Source organism: Egretta garzetta, unplaced genomic scaffold (genome assembly GCF_000687185.1).
Source record: "Egretta garzetta isolate BGI_Z169 unplaced genomic scaffold, ASM68718v1 scaffold29, whole genome shotgun sequence".
Taxonomy (NCBI): Eukaryota; Metazoa; Chordata; class Aves; order Pelecaniformes; family Ardeidae; genus Egretta; species Egretta garzetta.
Genome location: NW_009260796.1, coordinates 1666688 through 1687365, shown reverse-complemented (window position 1 = coordinate 1687365; position 20678 = coordinate 1666688). Strand labels below are relative to the sequence as shown.

The 20678-nt window shown below is 42.6% G+C and overlaps 1 protein-coding gene across 1 annotated transcript in view; it reads left to right on the top strand.

The window, feature by feature from the left end:
* Positions 1-17196, top strand: part of DVL1 (dishevelled segment polarity protein 1) — a 96701-nt gene extending 79505 nt beyond the window's left edge. Inside the window, exons 7-16 of the mRNA XM_035902149.1 lie at positions 533-602; positions 1405-1544; positions 1859-1935; positions 2423-2490; positions 4123-4272; positions 8463-8594; positions 9498-9665; positions 10180-10386; positions 15437-15886; positions 17123-17196. Of these exons, the coding sequence (XP_035758042.1) occupies positions 533-602; positions 1405-1544; positions 1859-1935; positions 2423-2490; positions 4123-4272; positions 8463-8594; positions 9498-9665; positions 10180-10386; positions 15437-15886; positions 17123-17196 (1536 nt within the window). The remainder of the gene's footprint in view (positions 1-532; positions 603-1404; positions 1545-1858; positions 1936-2422; positions 2491-4122; positions 4273-8462; positions 8595-9497; positions 9666-10179; positions 10387-15436; positions 15887-17122) is intronic.
* The last annotated feature ends 3482 nt before the right edge of the window (positions 17197-20678 follow it).

Sequence of the window (20678 nt, the reverse complement as noted above, 5' to 3'; positions counted from 1 at the left end):
TTCTCCTACAAATATCAGTCTTCCCAGATTAAAGAATGGGTATGCATACATTTTATCACAAGAACTGGAATAACGTTTTAAAAGTTACTTGATAAGCACATTTGTATTTCATTTTGGAGGGGGGGGAAGCGTCTGCCTTCTCACTTCCTGAAGGATCATCTCTTTAGGGAGGAGCCGTGAATGTAATAATTCACACTACACTGGGCACTTTAGTATTTAAATATCAGTTTGCCAGTCATGTGGTCAGGAAGCAGAAGTGATTGAATGTGAAGTTCAGTTGAGAAACCTCAATACAGGAACTTGCTCTGTGTTTTGTAAACAAATCTTTGGAGAAAGTGCAGATTGTGTTCAGATTTATTTTCCTTTCAGATTCTAAGTGAAGAACAATTTTGAGGAGACCACAGTGGTTTCTGGATGCCTTCCAAACGGAAGCCTGTTAATCAGTTCCTGATGAATTAATCCTCAATAGTTATTTTTATTGTCTTATTCTGAGCCATTTAAAACCTTGAGAATTCTCTGTTGTATTTTGCAGTCATCTTCGTTCAGCAGCATCACTGATTCTACCATGTCCCTAAATATCATCACTGTCACGCTCAACATGGGTAAGAGGATAAGCAATGTTTTTTGTGATAAATTTCAAGTGATAGAGTTGTATTTTGTCATGGTGTAGTAGCCTTTGGAGCAAGTAGAATGTTCCATGATTGGAAAGGATGCCAACCAAACTAAAGGGAATGGCCCATGAGAGCTGCTACTCTGTTGACTGTGCCTGGATTCCTAGTCCGGTACTGGATAGTTCTGAGCCGTTTGCACAAGCAGATCAGTATTCTTCCCAAGAAGCCCAGGAAAGGAGCTGGAACTCCAGGATATGGAGTTCTGCTCTTCTAGGAATGGTAAGGGGTCAGACATTGTTATGAGCAAGAATAGAAGGGCACTGGAGGTTTGCATTTCTGCTGCTTATGCGTTTCATTGTTTTGCCAGGTGCAAATGTGCAGGGCTGCCAATTCAGCACCTTTTGAGTAGCACCAAATTCTTTCTGCCACTGACATGTGGAAAAAACATGACCTAATGCTGATCGGGTGCCTAATTTCTAGGTGTAGATACGTTTTTTTTTCAATGTCATTTCTCTTGCTGATTTTTTGAATGTAACTTTGCAATGTTCTGTATGAAAAAATAATGTCTTAGCAGCATTTTCCTGCTGCCTTACCCTGAACATATTACCCTTACCAGGCAAACGTATGCCAATAGGGTAACCTGAGATAATTGTAAATCAAACATGGCCGAGCTGATGTGTTGAGAGAACTGATTTTCCAAGACTTAAATAGCCTGGTGTTAGCTCTTCACTATCATTCCAATCACTTTGTTTGCTTTTTTCCCCCCCCTACCCTCCACTTTCTATCTGTATAGAAAAGTATAACTTCCTGGGAATCAGCATTGTAGGACAGAGCAATGACCGGGGTGATGGTGGCATATACATTGGCTCTATTATGAAAGGAGGGGCTGTGGCAGCAGATGGCCGAATTGAACCAGGAGACATGCTTCTGCAGGTTGGTCCGTGTCCAAAAATACGTGCTGCTGGCTTGTACTTTGGTGGCTCAGCTCAGTCATCCCACCAGGTCCATGGACTTAGTAATCAGTTAACAGAATTCATGCTCGGAGAAACGTGTCACAGAGACTTACCACTTAAATCTGTAATTCTTTGCAAACTGCTGGATAGTTGATGTGCTCTGAGAAACAATATTTCTGCGGCTGCTCAAAGGAATGGAAACAGTTACAAGGCAAATAAATTTGGAAACAAATAATTAAAATGTGTTTAATGTCCCTGTTGCAAGCCTGACCTCTGCTTTTTGCAACGTTTCAGGTGAACGATGTCAATTTTGAGAACATGAGCAACGATGATGCAGTACGGGTTTTACGGGAAATAGTCTCCAAACCAGGGTGAGCATATTAAAAAATCTCTTGCTATTTATCCTCCATATCCAGTTACTGATATTGGGCAAACCTCAGAGAAATCAACATTTGGATCTCGATAAGCAGGCAGTGTGACTGCTGATCTCAACTCTGAACTTCTCAGTGTAAATGATGAAAAGGTGAGACTGGTTCCAAAATACCAGCCAAAGCCAACACAAACTAGGAGTTCCCCGGTTTCAGTAGCACTATTTGTTTACATGATGAGCATTTTAATATCTCAAGAGCTGATCATTCGACAGATTTCACCAATAATGCTCATGATCTGTGCAAACCCAGGAACATCCTGATACTGGTTCATACTGAAAGTACTTCAACAAGGATCTCAAAAGCCTTCTCAGAATATACTTGGCAACTGTTAGATAGGACTAAGTTTGTTTCAGAGAGTTCATTGGAGCAGTTACAACTTCTGCAGGGAAAGTTAAGAGTCATCCTCACTTGTTTTCTTTCTTCGTAGACCTATCAGCCTAACAGTAGCCAAATGCTGGGACCCTACTCCCAGGAGTTATTTCACCATCCCCAGGGGTGAGTACATACTTGTGCTCTTTGCTGGGTTCCTGTGGAGCCCTCAGGGTCTAGAATATTTTCAGCTATTTTGGCATCTAACAGATTTCTGTTCCCTACAAGTTTGATACTTTTAAGTTTGGTTGTATTGTTTGTTTGCTTTTTGTTTTGGGAGGCAGAGGTTTAAGGTAGTCTTTCTGAGACTCCAGTGCCCACTGAATTAATGGGATTTTTTCTTTTGATTCACATGGCTTTGGATCAAGCTCTTAACCTTTTGGTGGGTATATCCTCGTGATTTTAACCTTTCAACTGATAGAAAGTTTGGAGGATAACTCTACTTAAGTGTTAAAAATTCTCATTTTATCACATGTACACTTCTTAAGAGTTTAAACTGAGTATTTTTAAAATTTGAGGCAAACAAAATTTTTAATATACATAAAACCTCTTGAAAATGATGTAGTTTTAAAACTTCTGGCTTAATAAACCTTTCAGTAGCTATAAAAGATCTGTGCTCATGTGACAAACACAACTGCCTCCTACTGGTGAGTGCTCTGCTTATGATACTGCAATTGGCTTGTCACCAGTCCTTCTAGGATGAGGATAGCATTGTCCGTTGAGTTGAATGCAATAGACTTTAGCAGACTATGGGAGCTCACTCAGTGAAGTCCTTAGGAAAACCAGCATCATCAAAAGAAAAATCCCACAAATCAGATATTTCAAGTTTGCTACAGGGAGAGCTTGTATATCAGTTTGTCCTTTGTTCAGTGAAGATGCATCTGTTATTATTCAAGGCAAACAGCATGTATCTGTTGTAGGCTAAACTGGTTGCAATGATGTGTGGGATATTTTGAGGAAATACCTAACATAGACAGAGCTCTTTTACACCATTTCTGGTTTTAAGGCAAAGGAACAACAGCTACTATAATTCAGAAGAAAAGAAGTAATCCAGACTATGGGGAAAACTGAGTTTTATTCCCAGCTTTAAAAATTACTTGCTATGTGGCTGTTCTTAAGGTCTGAGTGTAATTTTCATTCTTCTCCGACACCAGTCTCTTCAAATGGTCTTTATATGTCTTGTCTATTTATTTTGCAAGACTATTCCAGTCCTAAAAAGTTTCATTATGGCTGCTGAAAACACCGAGAGGGGAATTCCATGATGCCTCAGCTCTGCAAATACAGAGCTCTAGAGTTACTGTTCTGATTCACCTTCAGCAGAAGATCCACCTTCTATCTGAGTGGTCATTTTGGATCCAAGACCCTTAGAAGTAGGGAGAGATCTTCCTGCCAGCTGGGGCAAAGCATTTGGTAGTATTTCGTGTCATAGCAAAATGAAAATCTCTGTCGCACTTTATAGAATAATAGTGAAATCTTATTACTGGACTGGTAGCTTCTTTCCCACAAGGGGAAATATTTCACTTCTACTGCAGTTACAGGAACAGGACTGTCATGGTTTTATCCTGTTAGGCTGGTGTTGCAATTGCTAGAGGAAACCAGCTACTGCTGGCAAGATGCTTTTTGTTCCCTTGCGCTGGGGCTCTCTCAGGTGTACTATCAGAATGGCAAGGACTTGTGCACCCCAAAAAATGCCTTCTTAGTGTTTGCTGCAAATCTGATTCTATCTATCTTTTTCTCCCTTTCCTGGTTGTTTTGCAGCTGAACCAGTGAGGCCAATTGACCCTGCAGCGTGGATCTCTCATACCACAGCCATGACGGGAGCGTACCCCCGTTACGGTATGAGCCCCTCCATGAGCATCACCACATCTACCAGCTCCTCACTAACAAGCTCAATTCCCGATTCGGAAAGTAAGTCACACTGCGGCCAGCACAGGGCAGGCGTCTTCTGCTCGGGGCCAGCAGTGCAGAGCTGTGCGCAAAACCGACCCCAGCCACAAGCACGATGAAAACGACAGCCACCGCAAAACTCTTGAATGCTTTTTTTAAATTTGTAATTCTTACGGGGAGCATAAAACCCTTTTTCCAAAGGTCAGAAGTTAATGCAGTGGTGTTTTGCCAGGGTTCACATTCAGGAAGAGGTGGCTTCTGGTCCCTTTTAAAGTCACAAGGCTGGCCTCCAACTTTATCCCCTCAGATGAATGTGAGAGCTTCCTCCTTGCATTTGACTTTTAAAACAAATTTAAATAATTTACTTCAGATAGATGTCACTGGATAATAATGTTACTGTATCAATTAGGAAATCTTCCACTGATATTTTCATAGCCTTCTTTTATACTTTCTTATACTTTTAGAATTTATTGAATAAGGAAAAATCAAACGTAGTGTCCCATGTGGAATTGTGGTTAGAGTTCAGCCTTTTTTCCTGTTAATCTGTCTGTGGCAGTCTCTAAACTAGTCATATCTGTGTAACCAACAAGTTATCACGATTCCTTATCTTGGAAATTTTTGTTTAAAGAATATAAACTCTTCCATTCTTTCACTCTTCCTTTGCTTTCTGATCTAAGCGTAGGATAAAAGCTAGCATTTGGTTTGAAATACACGGCAGTAAGGCAAGACAAATACTCGAGGAGCATGTGTCTCTGAGCACACTGTCCACTGAAGTCCTAGTTTGTCCTTTTTGGAGGTATAGTAGCTTGGTGCCTCTTTAGATAGTAGGCAGCACCACTGGAGGGGAAAAACAAGTGAACCACTTACCTGATGGCTGCTTTATCTCGAGATGTGTTTTCAGCATTACAGGTGCTAAAGGTTGCTGGAATCAAATGTATCTGCTGATCGCTGTCAAACAACAAGAGTCTGTTACTCTGCATTCCTCTTGAACCATTCATGTATTGTGTGCCTTGATATATAGTGATGTGATTGGGAAGTGTGGAACACAGACACCCTCTCAATCATACTTTTAAAATAAAGGTTATTTGGGAGCAGAACCACATTTCTGGAGACAGCTTCTCATTTCTATGCCAATGATTTGAAATGTTTCCTTTCCTGAATGCAAGAAAACGTGGAGTACCCCTGACCTTTATGGTGACCTTCTGCTTAACGCTCCTTCCTTCAGGTCAGTCCTGTTACCCCCCGCCCCGAACGCAGCAGGCATGTGAACCTCTTTGGCAGGAAAGAGAAAGTTGGGGAGGGATGGAGGAGGAGAGAGAGGGGCGAGGAGAGACTGCACACTGATGTCTCAAAGAACAAAGAGCTTCATGCAAAATGGGGCTTTCTAATTTGTCATGTTCCCGTGCAAGAGTCTCTGTTTCAGTTCCTCTGAGGCTAGAGTCACTGGTATTTGAAGGTATCTGGCCGTGAAAGTGAAAGCAGTGAATTAACAGAGTCATCTTAGACAAGTCTGTTTCATGGTTCCTTGTTTTAAGTATTGCGAATCTGCTGGTTTACTCTGTTTGTATAGCAAGGCCAGGATAATGTAAATGGACTGAATGACTGCTTTCCTTCTGACTCGCATTCCTTTGCTCTCTAGCCTCTGGCTCAAAGGTGAAGTTCTGATATCTGAAGCATTTGCACAGCCACCATCACACTGGTGCTAGTGACTAAACTAGCTGAGATTTTGGAACCATACAAATCACTGCCACACAGTAGGAATTATTCTGTGTTAGCTCTTTTATTTTCTCAGATGCATTTCTTCAAAAACAGGACTATGCAAGCCAAGGCAGACTGAGGTGTTTCATAGTAATTATTGCTTTAAAAAGTCTCTTGTTCTCCAGCAGTGTTCTGGCTGATGCAGGTGAATATTCTCTCTCAGTGGTTTGTGAGTGTTGGACTCGCTGCCTCAGTCAGTGCAAACCCTGCTCCTCGTTTACTCTGCTAAAGGTAGATCTTCCCAGCCCCTGTTCTGCCACTACAGGACCCCTTTCTGCCACGTAGTGCTGTCCCATTCCATGAGATTAACTTCAAGTGTTTCCATGTTTCTGGAAAGTCTTGCTGTTTCACAATGCAGTCCGCTGACGTTGTTGGAAAGTTCTCTTTTTCTCTTGCATGGACTTCAGAGGATTTTGAATTGCGACTTCAGATTTTTTTCTGCATAATAGTATTCAGCCTGAGGTCCTGTGTAATTTTCTGGGGCCTTTTTGTTTGGGCAAATGTGTACCTCCTTACTCAAATAAGGATACAAGCTAGTGATGGTATTACAAGTGGTAGGACTTCGTTTTCCTGGAGCGTACACCTCTTTTATTACCAGGATCTGCTGATGGGAGGAAAATGCCACTCAAAACCAATCACCGAAGCCCTGAGGAAGAGCTTTGCGGTAGATCTGGTTCCCCAGAAAGGAGTCGCTGTCTGTGCTGTTCCTCAGATTTGTACATACCCGTACGGGTGGTCAGGTAGTCAGGCCCACAGTTGACTGAGTTCAGACCAAAGTAGGTGCATTTTAGATGCATCTTTTTCATATTTGTACAGCAACTAGCAGACTTAGAAAATACTGACGATCATTTGGCCGGTGGTGTTCTTCATATGCCGATTGCAGGTCTCTGAGAAAATACAATTTATTGCTCCCCACATACTTTACTTGAATATTGGTTTGTGTTTTTTTTTTTCCTCCCCAAACAAACATGTTGCTTTTTGCCACTAACCAAACTAACTTAAAGCAATAGCAAAATTTGAGTGTTTATTCAAACTTTATAAGTATTGAAACCGCATGCATAGATGGTCTGGGATATTCTCATGCATATTAGCAGTGCATGTATTGAAAGAAGCATTTTCAATTTTCATTGTTTCATGCTTGTTGTACCTTTTATCAAAATTTTGGTTTGCTGGAAAAGGGCAAAATGGGTTCCCTCGTGCTTTTGAAAGGTGGGTGATATGGGGAGCTGGGAGAAGGGAGGGGAGGAGGGTTTCTGAATTCTTGCTGGAAGAGAGTCTGAACTACAAACACGGGGGACACGTGCTCGACATGAATTTTCTAGGGCTGAGAGGATGTGAGCAGGAAGGAGGACTGGGTGCTGTATCAAAAGAATAGTTTTATTATGTATAGACAGGATGACTGACTTCTGCACAGCTTTCTCAAGAAGGGTGATAGGCTCTTGGACCCAGATTCACCCCACTGGGCTTTCAATGTTAGATGCCACTTTGCCTCTATGTATGGTAGAGGTGTCCCTGCTCCTGCAGGGGGGTTGGGCTGGGTGACCTCTAGGGGTCCCTTCCAACCCAAAACATTCTATGATTCTATGATTCTGTGGATCTCAGCCCTGTTGTTCTGATTTTATTATAAAAATTGATCAGGAAAGTGTGAAGCCTCTGGTGAGCCAGCTCTGCCCGGGAGAGTGTGTGAAAGATGACTGGGGCAGTGACGGCTGCTGAGGCATTTGGGAGCAGTGGGTTTTTAAGTGTTCTGCAAGAAAGAGGCAGGGCAAAGTAGTGCTGAGTTAAGTGACTTGTTAACTTGTAAGGCTGCTGTCACTGGGATCCTGGAAAGTTTGTTTTGCAGGAAACCACTAGCCTTTACCCTGATGATGGAAACTTTCTTTTCTAATGCCAATTCTCCCCAATTATGCTGATTTCCAGATCTTAAAAAAGCAAATGGAGATTGGTTGAGAAATGGTCATCATCTCTCTCCGTGCAAATGGATATTATTCATGACAATTAAATCAGAAGTTAAAGAACAAGCCAAAAAACCTTGTCCCTATGGAGTTTTGCATACAGTGCACTGAACTGTTGGGTGGGTAGGGGCTGTTCATGGCAAACTGAAATGGAAAGCAGTGGTCATAGACCTTGGGTTTCCTTTTCTGCAAATCTCAATGCAGCGCGGATTGAAAGAGTGCCGTGCTGATCTATAGCTGGTGGGTGAAGTCAAGACATGCAGGGACTCAGCATCTCAGTGACTAAACTGGTTGCACCGAGCACAATCTCTGAACAATTGGTACAAATGCTGTAATTTATGCCACTGACGAGGGTGCATTTGGGAACCTTTGTGGCTTTTTTTGCATCTGTTGGTAAAGCTCTCTGTCTTGAAAAGTTTCATCCAGATTTGGGAACTGAGAAGTTCTTTTCAGACTCTTATTCATTTCAAAGAAGCATGTAACCTTTCTTTCTTTTAGAATTAGAAGAATCTCCCTTAACTGTGAAGAGTGACATGGCTACTATTGTCAAGGTTATGCAGCTACCAGACTCAGGCCTTGAAATCCGGGACAGGATGTGGTTAAAAATTACCATCTCCAATGCAGTGATAGGTAAGCAGATCAAAGGAATGCTGGCAGGAAAAAAAAAAAAAAATAGTGGCTTTTTGGAAATAGGCTGAAGAAATTATCTTTATACGAACTTTTTTTTTCCCTGTCTATGACCTCTTCTATTTCCTTGACTTGGCATTTGCCAACAACTCCTAAATGTGACAGGAAATAAGTAATAGCTCTTGTTGAGCCTGGACAGCCAAAAATACTGCACCTTTCTCGTGCCCACACACAGCTGGTCCTTAACCCTTACTTGGTGTATCTTGGGTTTTTCGCGTAACTACTTGTGGCTCTGGCAATCTGCCCAAGGTCAGCAGAGCGGAACGATCCTAGTAATTCCAGTTTCAGATGGGCACACAACCTCAACAAAGCATCTTAATTGCATTTAAAATTACCACAACTAGTCTACCTTTGATTCTGACTGTCCTGTAACCTGAACTGTGCTAACATTTAATCAATCTTGGTTGTAGTTACTTTTTGCTGAGAAGGGGATTGGAACACAGGTCTTTTGACAGTGTAACATCTCTGTGTGAGGAAGATTACTCTCCCAATCACTTCTGTTCTATATATCCTATATAATTTTCATGACTGCAACTCAGAAGGGGTTGAATTGTGTAACAATAAAATTTTCTGTGTGCGTATTTGGTAGTGTTCAACTGGATGCAAGTAATTCTTTGCTTTCTTTATTGATGTTTGACGGTAACTAATTTAGCAGTTAGGCTGAGTTGTGAAAACAACGTTTTAAGCTCTTTGCAACAAGATTGTTGCATATTCATATTTGCATTCAGTACCTGGCACAGTAGTACTAGTGGGCTATCTGATAATGTGAAGATTAAAAAAACAAAAACAAAAAAGATCAGTTTGGCTTGGATGATCCTGTGTCTCCTCTTCCTATTCTCATTTTAGGAGCAGATGTGGTTGACTGGCTTTACACGCACGTGGAAGGCTTCAAAGACCGACGGGAGGCTAGAAAATACGCCAGCAGCATGTTAAAACATGGCTACCTCAGGCACACTGTGAACAAAATCACCTTCTCAGAACAGTGCTATTATGTCTTTGGAGACCTCTGTGGCAGTAAGTTCCCCATCTGTGAAGGGCAAAGCTGTGTGTGTTGTCTCTTCTGTGCTCACAGGGTGCACGGAAGAGAGTCCTGTAGGATTTCACAAGTGGGCATTTCAGAACAGGCCATTATTCTGAAGGTGCATGATGAGTGTTTGACATCTCCTGTTAGAGTAAGCAATTAGACCACTTGGAAAAGAAGGATGAATTAATCAAACAGGGCATTGCACTGAGGCTCAAGAAAGCAGGATTTATTTCTGGTGATGCCACAGACTTCCAGCTTGTCAGTCACACTCAAGTTTCCAACCTGTAAAATGGGGATGATTCCTCCTTGACTTATGGAAATGCTGCAAAGGTACCTTGGTGCTCAGTAGTAAATACTTATGTCTGCTCTACCTCCTGTTATGCTTTGAGTGAGGCTGAGTCCCTCTAGTCCCTCACCACGCTACGTGCTGTGTCACCCGTTCTTAATATACAGGAGTCAGCTGCTAGGTAAGAACTGAGTCTTCACCTTTTCTCTCTTTTCCAGATATGGCTGCACTGAACCTTAACAATGGTTCTAGCGGAGCCTCGGATCAGGATACCCTTGCTCCACTTCCACATCCTGCTGCTCCCTGGCCGTTAGGCCAAGGATACCCATATCAGTATCCTCTGCCCCCTCCATGTTTTCCACCAGCATACCAAGACCCAGGCTTTAGCTATGGTAGTGGCAGTGCAGGGAGCCAGCAAAGTGAAGGTAAGATGATTAATCTGGTCTTTATTTCTATAGCTGTCATTATCCCTGACCATTTGCTTGAGTTCCTTCGTACTGTTTGTGCTCCTGTCTTGTGGTTTTGTATGCTACCTGCATGGATCTGGTGTGACCGCACTTAATCAAAACTGTTTGTGTATGTGATGGAGTGGGTTAGCCTTTCAGCTCTGTATTGAAACTACTGAGTCAGTGGAATGGAATACATGCTGCTTATAGTTATGCTGTAGTCCTGTACCCCATGCAAAATGCTGGTGGGGAACTAGAACTAAGCTATTTGTGATATCCATGGTGGCATGGGCATCTGTACTCTTCTTACCCAACAGCACCACACAGTAAACTATAAACTACTGCTTAGATAATGCTGATCAGGCCAACATTAATGACTCAATTGTCCCCCCTGTTAAAATAGATCAAGTATCGCCCTCCTTTTTAGAAGTCAGAGCCATTGCCAACAGTGGGGCTGCAGTCGCTTGATATTGCTAGAAATTAGGTCACTTCATTGCTGATGGAACAGGGATTAGAACCAAGGTTCTCTTGGCTTTCACTTCGATGGTCAGTACAAAAGGAAAATCACTCTCTGTGCTTGTGTGAGACAAGCATGAGGTGGCCAGCCAGATGGTTTACAGGGCTGAAACACTGCTCACAGGGAGGAGAGTCTCTTTTGTAATATATGACAGGGGAAAAAAGATAATACTGCATGGATTAAAAACCTGACCTCCTCCTTTCCTGCCCCAGCATAACTTTGTGGTTCATTTTTAAACCTTAGTAAATAAAAATTACACATTTTTTGGCTGCACAGATAAGGGCCTTCTGCCTTTTTGTTTTTTTTTTTTTTGTTTTTTTTTTTTAATCACTTCCAGGGTGAGTTTTGCTTTTGGAAATGCCAGTAAAGAAAGGTTGAGGATTCTCTGTGGTTTTGTGGTGAACATCCAGTAACTTGGATGTAACTTCTTCCTGTTTACTGCAGCCAGTTAGATTTTGCAAAATTGTGCAGAAGAATTTCATAACAGGAACCTGCTCACAAGATTTTAGCACTGTGCTTCCCACCTTATCTCAAAATAAGTGTCTATGAGGAAGCTCACAGTGGTATACAGAGGTTTTAGAACTGCAAGCTTATTGTGCTGGAAAGAATGTGATTATTTTTTTTGGCAGCTGGTTCTGCGGGCAGTAGAATATTAGATCTCTGCTGCCGGAATAGGGAAGGTATGGTATTTTATCCGTGCAACCTGCGTTACTGGCTAAAGAGAGCCTTATGAAAGGCACCACGGTGTTTTAATTTTGAAGGATTTCAACTCTTTCCTTGTTCTTTTGGAAACTACACTTTTGTGTTGTTTCTTGTTTTGTAACTGTTATTCCCTTGTTTTGTTCTGAGCAAGCATTAGACTGAAGGATTCATAGAGGAATGGCTGACTCTAGGGGATTGGTAAGCTTCAAATGACTCCATAATAACAATGAATTCACAGCATGATCATTTAGACTCTTGTGACCCAAATGTTTAGCTGTATTTTTTCTTTTTCTTTTTTTTTTTTAATTTTTTCTTTTTAATTGTCTTGGACGCTCAACCTGTCTCGATGCACAGTAGTCCAGTAGTGTGGCATTAGCATATCAACCTGTCTGGCCCCTGTGTGAGTGACTGTGCTGCAGCAGCTACAGAGTGAATGGCATCAGACACCCCACTGTCAGCTCAGATGGGAAATGCTATCACCAGTCTCTTCACTGCTCGTCATTAAATAAATAAATACATAAATAATCCCAGCTCCTAATTTATTAGTCGGATGTCATCCATCCGGATTGGATTTATCTACCGGTGCCCTTCAACTGCTTATTTACTGAAAGACACTTGGGCACTGTCCAGATGTCTCAGGCAGGTATTAAGGGTGCTGGGACACAAGGTTGCATTGATCGCTCTCTCTATAGAGTGTTAGAATTGGGTTACCTGGGAAGTCTCTCTACTATGTGCCATGTTAGATCATAACTGAATTCATCTGGTGAAGAAGAGCGCTGCTCCAGAGCCCAGTGAATGTCACATGTTTTTGAGATGGATGCAGTGTATTTGCTGAGGCTTACAGACAGAAGCCTAAGATTTGGGTCAAGAGACAGACTGAGACGTGTTCTGGCAAGCAACAGATAGGGAGGAGAAGATCTAACAAAGTTTTATATGACATTACAGTTCTGCTCAAGGCTCTGTTCCAACTTAGGTTGCTGCTTATTTCATCCGAGCCACATCATCTGTTCCTGCTTGTGGTACCGAGGGCTTAGGTTATTTTTAAAGGCTTGGGCAGGTTTGCTGGAGGGAGTGGCACCGGTGTGAGGACCAGCTCCTCTGTGAAACGGCATCTCTGCTATGATAGTGTTTAGATCAAAGTCACGTTCCTGTTCTGGTAGATGCTCACTGTACAGATGGATAGTGAGAGATGATCAGGTTACAGTCTGAAGAGATGAAAGAAGTAGGAAGGATGGATTTGTTCAAGCTCACAGGTTGTCAGTTGTTGGGACTTCAGACTTCAAAGGGTCTTCAGAGCCTCTACACACTGTCTCTGGAGGCCCTCCTGCCCCTGTCCAGAAGGATTCATGTGGAAACTTTTCTTCCCATGAAATGAAGTATTGAGGCAGCTGGAGTCTCTGTGGCTTTAGGGGGTGGAAGTTTGGTGTCCAGCAGTAACAGACAGTAAAGGCTGATAACATGTTGTGGCAATGCTGACTGCAGCTTTTCTAGGCACTTGAAATGCAGATTCTTTAAATCCATTTTATGACACTTAGGTTTAAATTTGGCCTTAGATGGAAACAAATACTGCTGTGGCATTTCAAGCCTGAGCTTTCGGTTGGGCTGCATGTCTCCAAGACGGGCCAGTCCTGTCAAGAAGGTGACACTCCTGTTAGATTGCATTTGAACACAAGGCTTACAAGGACCTTCTGATTGTTTGTTCTGTGACAGGATTTAAAGGCATGCCAGGCAGAGAGTGAACCTCAGCGTGACCAGAGGAGAACAACTATGCTGCTGAGTATTCTTAGATAGACTGCTGTAATGGTGGATGGTTTCTGTATTTTCTTTCTGACATGTAATCAGCTTGGAGTGCAGCTGCAGAAAGCCAGGTTCTTCTGAGATAAGAAGTCTGCATTAACCGCTTGACCTCTTGGAGTCTTGGCAGATCAGCTAGAGCTGCTGTTCCAGATATACCAGAGTCTGGAGTAGCAATGTGATGGATTGCCACAGGGCAGTCTCGGTCCTACTGACCGTGGAAGACCTCTCGAGCAGTAATACACGCTTTCAGTGCGACTTGCTTTCTCCCCTGCATGATCTTTACTCAGCTACAAGCTATGGAACTGGCATCGAAATCTTGCGTATGGGGAGCTTGCATCAAGTAGTGACTTTGGATAAGGTTTGCAGGGTTTGGATGGGTGGCAACAGAATGCATCATGAGATGAAGGCAGAGGGATATTGGTGGAAGGGTTAAAATAAAGTGTCGATTTCCTTCCACTGTGAACAATGTGCTGCACTGGAGAGCTTACAAAAATGCTTCTTGGAGATGATCTCTAAGTTGTTCTTTGGAGCAATGGCTGTAACAGTCAACCTGCTACCAAATAGTTTTTCCTCCCTTATTTGTCTTTGCAAGATTGTTATGAAACATTTGAAATGACAGCTCAGGGAGCACCTTACCTCTTCAGAAGGCTCACCTTAATGAATCTGTGTAGTATTTGGTGGAGGCAGCTGAACCCATGTGAGTATCTCCATTTACCCAGATGGAAGAAAACTGAGGCACAAAGCAGGACAGTGTTTTTTCCCAGAGCAAAAAGCTGATAAGGGATTACAATTAGCAGATACCATTTCAGAGTCCCAGGCTCAGAATATTAACCTCAAGTCCAGTGATTTTCTATTCTGCGTTTTTCATCTATCCCCAGCTTTTCTTGTACTCCTCAGGGGAACCTAGCCTTTCGACTATACACACCAAGTCAGTCTAGTTTCCCCATCTCTTCTTGTTTTCCTGCTCTAAACATCAGCTGGAGCAGGTCGTGATCATCTGTAGTTCAAGAAAGGAGCAGCTCAGAATCATTCTGGTTATCCCATTTCAGTGACCCCTAGTGACTCAGTGGCTCATTCAGACTCAAAAGCCAGTCCCCTATTCTGCTGACTGGGGATCCTTTTTGGGAAGATGATGTTGCACTAAGATGGTATGAACTTAGTGAGATATTCTGTGGGTTGGTGTGTTGGGTTTTTTTAAGGAATAATTAGCTTGGAAGTGTCTCCTGACATCATCCTAGCCTGTCTCTCATGGAAACAGAGCATGGCCTTCAACTTTCATGTAAAATCAGTTCTGAAGTTAAGTGAAGCTTGTGCGTAGCAGCAACTCAGCTTACACGCCAGCAGCAGCCCTTTGTTTTTCCAAGCTGATTTGGTGGTCTCTGCTGGGAACATCCTGCATGTTACTGATTCATCATAGAGCAGTTCAACAAATAACTGTTTTTTGAAGCATTCTCCAACAACAGAACACTGTAGTGATGAATTTTAAAGGAATTACCCACTGAAGCCAGCAAAAGGACATCTGTTAACCTCAGGTGATTTGGCCCTGGGTGCGAGTATGGCCAGTGTGACCAAGGATGACAGAGAAGGCAAATAAGTTTCTTTTTGAAAAGCTTTGCTGATAGAAGATAGCAAAGACAGGCGCAGTTACAATTAGACTGAACTTGAGTCAAAACCCAAACACCGCTTCTTCCTTCCTTTTTTGCTCCTCTCTCCAGTCAGTGGGGCGGCAGCGGGAGCAGATGGCTTTCAGCCAGTAGTTCCAGGCTAGCTGCTGCTTTCACTGTGCGAGCTCTAAGGTGTCTGCGTGTACCTGTGCATGGCACAACCTTGTCAGCTTTGTTCTACCGATTGTCACTGCTAAATCCCATAAGCCACCAGCAGCACGTTCAGGCCTGGTTTTGTCATCATTGTTGCCATTACAACGGTCATTCCTGGATCTGTGGGTTTCGGTAGCAGCCACGGACCTGAGCTAATTCTGCTTTTCTGTGTGTCCTTTTCACTCATGGGCTTCAGGAAGCAAAAGCAGCGGCTCGAACCGAAGCAACAGCGAGAACAGCAGGAGAGCTCTGGGCAGAGAGAAGGACCGCAAGTCGGCTGGCAGCGGCAGCGAGTCTGACCACACTGCCCGCAGCGGGGGCAGCGCCAGCGTCGTGCGCCGGGAGAGGCCTGTCAGCCAGCTCAGCCACCGGAGTCATGTCTCTGCCACGCACAGCGAGAGAAGCCACCACAGCCATCATTCGTATGGGCCTCCAGGAGTCCCACCCCTCTACAATCTCCCCAAACTGGGCTCCAAAGTCTACGGGACAAGCGGACCCCCTGGAGGGCCCCCCGTGAGGGAACTGAGCTCTGTTCCTCCGGAGCTGACGGGGAGCCGGCAGTCCTTCCAGAAGGCTATGGGCAACCCTTGTATTGTCGAACACTTAATGGAAGAAGCTTGGCTGTCTTGCATGTCACACCTTCCTGGTTTGCAATTGTGTTGCAGAAAAATCAACAAAACAAAAAATACACCACCCCCCACCCCCGAAAAACGAACAAAAAAAATCTCCCGGGATTGTTAAATATCAGCAAATGGATGGCATCTTTTCTTTATCCTTCTCCCCCACCCCCCTCTGGTTTTTGATTGTGAATGGCTGGTGTATATTCACATCTTAATGAGCTTTGGTAATTGTGGCACCTACTTCAATGCAATTAGTGTATCTTTTGGGCTGATTCAAGGACTCTTATTTCCCATGACTTCTAAATTTCCAATAATGCATAGTAGCACTTTTATTTTTCCCTGCTTTCTCTCTTACAAGGAAAAAATGACCGTCGGCTGGTATCTGTGATACTGCCTTGTAACGCTGTCCCTTGGATGCGTCAGTCAGCACTCCAAGCAGACACGGCACCCCCAAGTGTACGGGCAACACGTGCTTGGAAAGGAGCAGGCTCAAACCAATTCCTAGCAGAAGGCAAAGTTGTAGCTACCTTCTTCTGCTGACTAGGGAGTATAAATCTGTCTTTCTTTTTTCTTTTTTTTTTTTTTTTTTAGATATTATTCTATCAAGGGAGCGTTGGAGTCTTGCTACTGTATGTGTCATTGTGCAGAACTTGTAAAGTTATTTCATTTAGTATCATGATAGTGACTTTGTAGCTGCAGTCCATTCCTGGGCATTTCAGTCACATCCCTACTGACAGATGTGTCTTTGTTCTGGTTATAATGCGCACTTGCTTACAGGTTTTAAAAGTTGTTTCCACAGAAATAGGACAATTGCTGCTATGCGATTCTGTTAGTGTAGCTGCAGCTTTTCCCTTCTGAAGGGGGTATTTATCCCATTCTAGCAGAGACTTTGGTAAATCCTGGCTCCCACTGGGACATGGCTATTCATTTTGATCACCTCTTTTTCCGTTCTTAATTTCTGAGCAGTGTCTTTCTCTTTTTCTTTTCTTTTTTTTTTTTTTTTTTGAAATAGAAACCTGGAGATGTCTAATCCCAACTGCAGTGTTACCCAAGGGAACATGTTCTGAACACAGATGGGGGCTAGCTGTTAGCAGAGAGGTGAGAGGGTGTTTTGAGAACAGTTCATAAATGGTACAATGAATGAATCTTTATACCTGACACAGAGCGAGACCCATGCTAAAGCTCCTGCTGGGGAGCTTTGAGTTAAGCAACTGCTGTTGTATATCCCCAAGATTTCCTTACTATGTATTTTTCGCTCTAAGGCTATGGACGCTTGATAAAATATGTTCAGGAACCTTCACTGATGTTTAAGAAGCTTTTTAAAGTATCTGAATGAGGGCATGGTAGGAGCACACCCACGCCCTGTTACGGTGGCTCATTTAATGGGAAATATGTGTTAAGCTGCAGTCACTTAGTGGCATTTGACCATGGGGCCATGCCTCAGTTAAATCCTCTTTTGTGAGATACCTGCTTCTGGCAGGTTTTAGGACAGGTGCTTTAAAATCAGTCTTTACTGTATATAAGTATTTTCTTCACTGGTAAGAAGCTTCTTTTTGTTATGTTCCATGCTTTATGGGTAGTGTGAATATCCGATATGAATGTCAAAAGAGAACAACATGTCTTTCTCACGATATACTTGTAGTTTCATGTTCTTTTGTCACCCTGAAAAATTACTCTTCAAACTGTCCATTTTGTATGTTGTTCATTCTGATAGATTTTTCACTACTTCTTTTCTTATTACAGGTCTGTGTGTAAACACATCCCTTTTACAAAAGTCAGAGTAACGTTTTCAAATGTCTGTGTTAACTGGAGATGTCAGTCTCACTTTTAGAAGGGAGCTAGGCATTTAGGAAACTGTGTGTCACTTGGACTGGGTACTCCAGTTACTGGGCTTCTAAACCAGCTGGGTGTTTTTGGACAGTTTTCTTTACTAAAATCTCCCGAAAAGCTGCATAACGTTTCTGGAAGCGGGGCTTTCATCATAATCCATCTGATGGGCTAGCATAGATTGCAAAGTTGGTGATGGCTTGTTCAAAAGAACGGCACTACCTAAAGCTTGACTGTGCAACAGGATCCTTTCTTTTCCTTTCCTCCTCCCAGTAACACAGCAAAGATGCTAACTAAACTTGGTAAACTATTTGGAAAGATTGACATTTAAAGCAATGAAATAAACCAGGGTAAAATAATTCTGTAATTCTGCTATGTCTCCAAGAGACACTCTTAAGGAGTCTGTGACTTTACTGACAATCACTAGTGGTTCGACTTTTAAATTAATTTTAACTTCTCTGGTCTCATACGATTTTTCTGGCCCACTTTGTCTTAAGGCAGAACTTACAGGGCTGGAGGAAAAGACTGTCATTTTAATAAGATGTTTCCAAAAGGGATTAAAGCTGGGGGCTGAGCTTTCACCCATGGAAGACACGTATTTAATTTCCTTATGTCTTTTCAAGAGTTGCAGTTTACACACCTGCTGGGGTTTTTTTTTTGTCTTGTTGTTATGCTGTTGGCAGAAACTGTTCTGTGTCTTGCTGGTCTTTGCTGCTATGTTGAAACGCCTGTGTTATATACTTGCGTGTTCGTGGGTAACTCTGGAATGAGGCTGGTAGCCCATAACATAGGTGTGGGAAAGCGTTCGCCTGCTGAGGAAATCAGGCTGCTAAATCCAGCCTGACCTAGCTTCACCCACAAACAGGCATCCACTTCAGGCCAATAACGCGTGCTCTGAATGTACTGACGGATGTGCTAGTTGGTTAATACTGTATAGCATGTAGAACCTGCTATTTACCAAGAGCAGTAGGAGAATGTAAATGACCCTTCTGTGAACGGTGCAATACATAATGGCCACTGTGTGTAAAACAAAAGCTTGATTTCCCCGCCTTGTAGTGTACAGTGGAGAGGCTGGTTTGTGTGAATGGAAAGTTAGGCCTGAAACATTGCTAGCTCTTAATTTTCAGAAGTGAATGAAGACAGGAGATCTCCCAAATCCCATCCTTGGCTTGCAATGCGTGTGCATGTGTCTTTGCAACAAGGGGGCCTTGGGGCCTAACTGTGCAAGTTTCTCCTGTTGAGTACAGTACTATCTGCAGAAAGAAGTGCCACTGATGCCAATGAAGCTACTTACGATAGGCAGTACTGTGCCAGGTGGAAGAAAGTTTGAAGGCTGGAGTCCTGCAGCACCGTCTGTTTCTCTCACCAGGGCCTGAAATTTTTCTCTGATTTTAATGTCAAGTAACTGGCACAGACTGGGCTCTAGAATGTATGACCTATGCCTCTAACTACAACGGGAATTATAGGTTTGCTATATAGGGCATTGAACCAACCTCGTGACAGGAGCCTTAAATAATTGACATTTTTATTCTGGAAGTGAGACCCTCGACATCTGCCTGTGCTCTGCAGCTGAGCTTAATGTTCATGCATACCTGCCAAGAGCTTTTGACAAGGACTAACAGGTATGTTTGGAAGGTCATAGAAAATGGTGAGAAAACAGGTTGGGATGACGTCTCCTATCAAAGGAGGTAGTATCTGTAGGGGTAGTGTACCCGCCCAGTATATTAACTCCGAGGAGTAAGTTTTTTGGCAAATAGTCTTAAAAGCACTGCTACTGTCTTTTACCTCCTGTTAATAAATCTACTTTTCAAAGGTAACAGTCCCCTGGACACTTTATCCAAAGGTATATTGGATGGCAAGCAATGATGCACAGACATTGACTTTTGGTATTATTTTTTGTCCTATTCAACTGGGCAGTCCCATCTTGAGACTTGAGAGCTCATGAGTTGATGTAATTGTTTTTGTTTTGCATTTAACTGGATTGTAATAAGATTGACTTAAAATTATTAATTCTAATCAGTGATTAGAAATACATGTAAAGAATTTTATGTACAGTAGAGGAACAAAGTTACATGATTTTAAATAATGAAAACCCAGACTATCACCTATTCTAGAATTGGTTCTACTCAAAGAGTGACCTCTTACTAGCATGGACTGCACTGTTCCTGTTAAATGTCTATTGCATAATTGAATTCTTTTTTGTAGATATTGTATTAAAACCCAAGTGTCTGTATAGTTAATATATAGCTGCTTATGTGTAAATGCTATTTTAAACACTAAAAAGCTTTTAATTTTATGTGATAACCGCAGTGTATGTCTTCAGTTCTTTGCACTACTGCATTATCTTTTTATTCAAGAATGATGAAATATTGGTTGAATCTTGCACATTTTTTTGCCCCTGCCACACTGAAGTTTTGTCCTCTCAACAGGAGAAGATTGTTCAGGAGCTAATGATAGGCAGCTGGGAGTTTTGTGATTTAGTGGTACTTCAGAAGTCCTTACAGTTCAAAGTATGACAGGAGCTCTGTAAATGTTCACTGCTAAACTGGGTCACAGATGATTGAAGTACAGAGGCCTGACTCTTCCATGCAGGTTAATAGTATCTGACTGGAAACACCAGACCCTGCCATTCATCAGAAGTGCTGTAGCTTTGAGCTAATGACTAATATGTTGGTCCAGAAGTTGTGCTTTCCCCTTAAATTGCCCTACCTCTTAATTATTGAGCTTCTCCCTCTCACAGCTTGGCAGGATTAGGTATAGAGGAAAGGCTGAAGAAAGTTTGTGGAAGTAAAATTGCTGGAGGATACTTCCTGTTACAAAGACATGAGCTGGAACAAGTTTTCCTGCCTGCAGACCCAGGAGATGAATCTGCTGGTAGGACCCTTCAGTGTATTCAGCTGTTCCATGTGAATATTCCCTCTTTTCTGGACTCTGCACAAACTCCAGCAGAGACAAGCTAGGATCATTAGGACACCACTTTGCAGACTAACT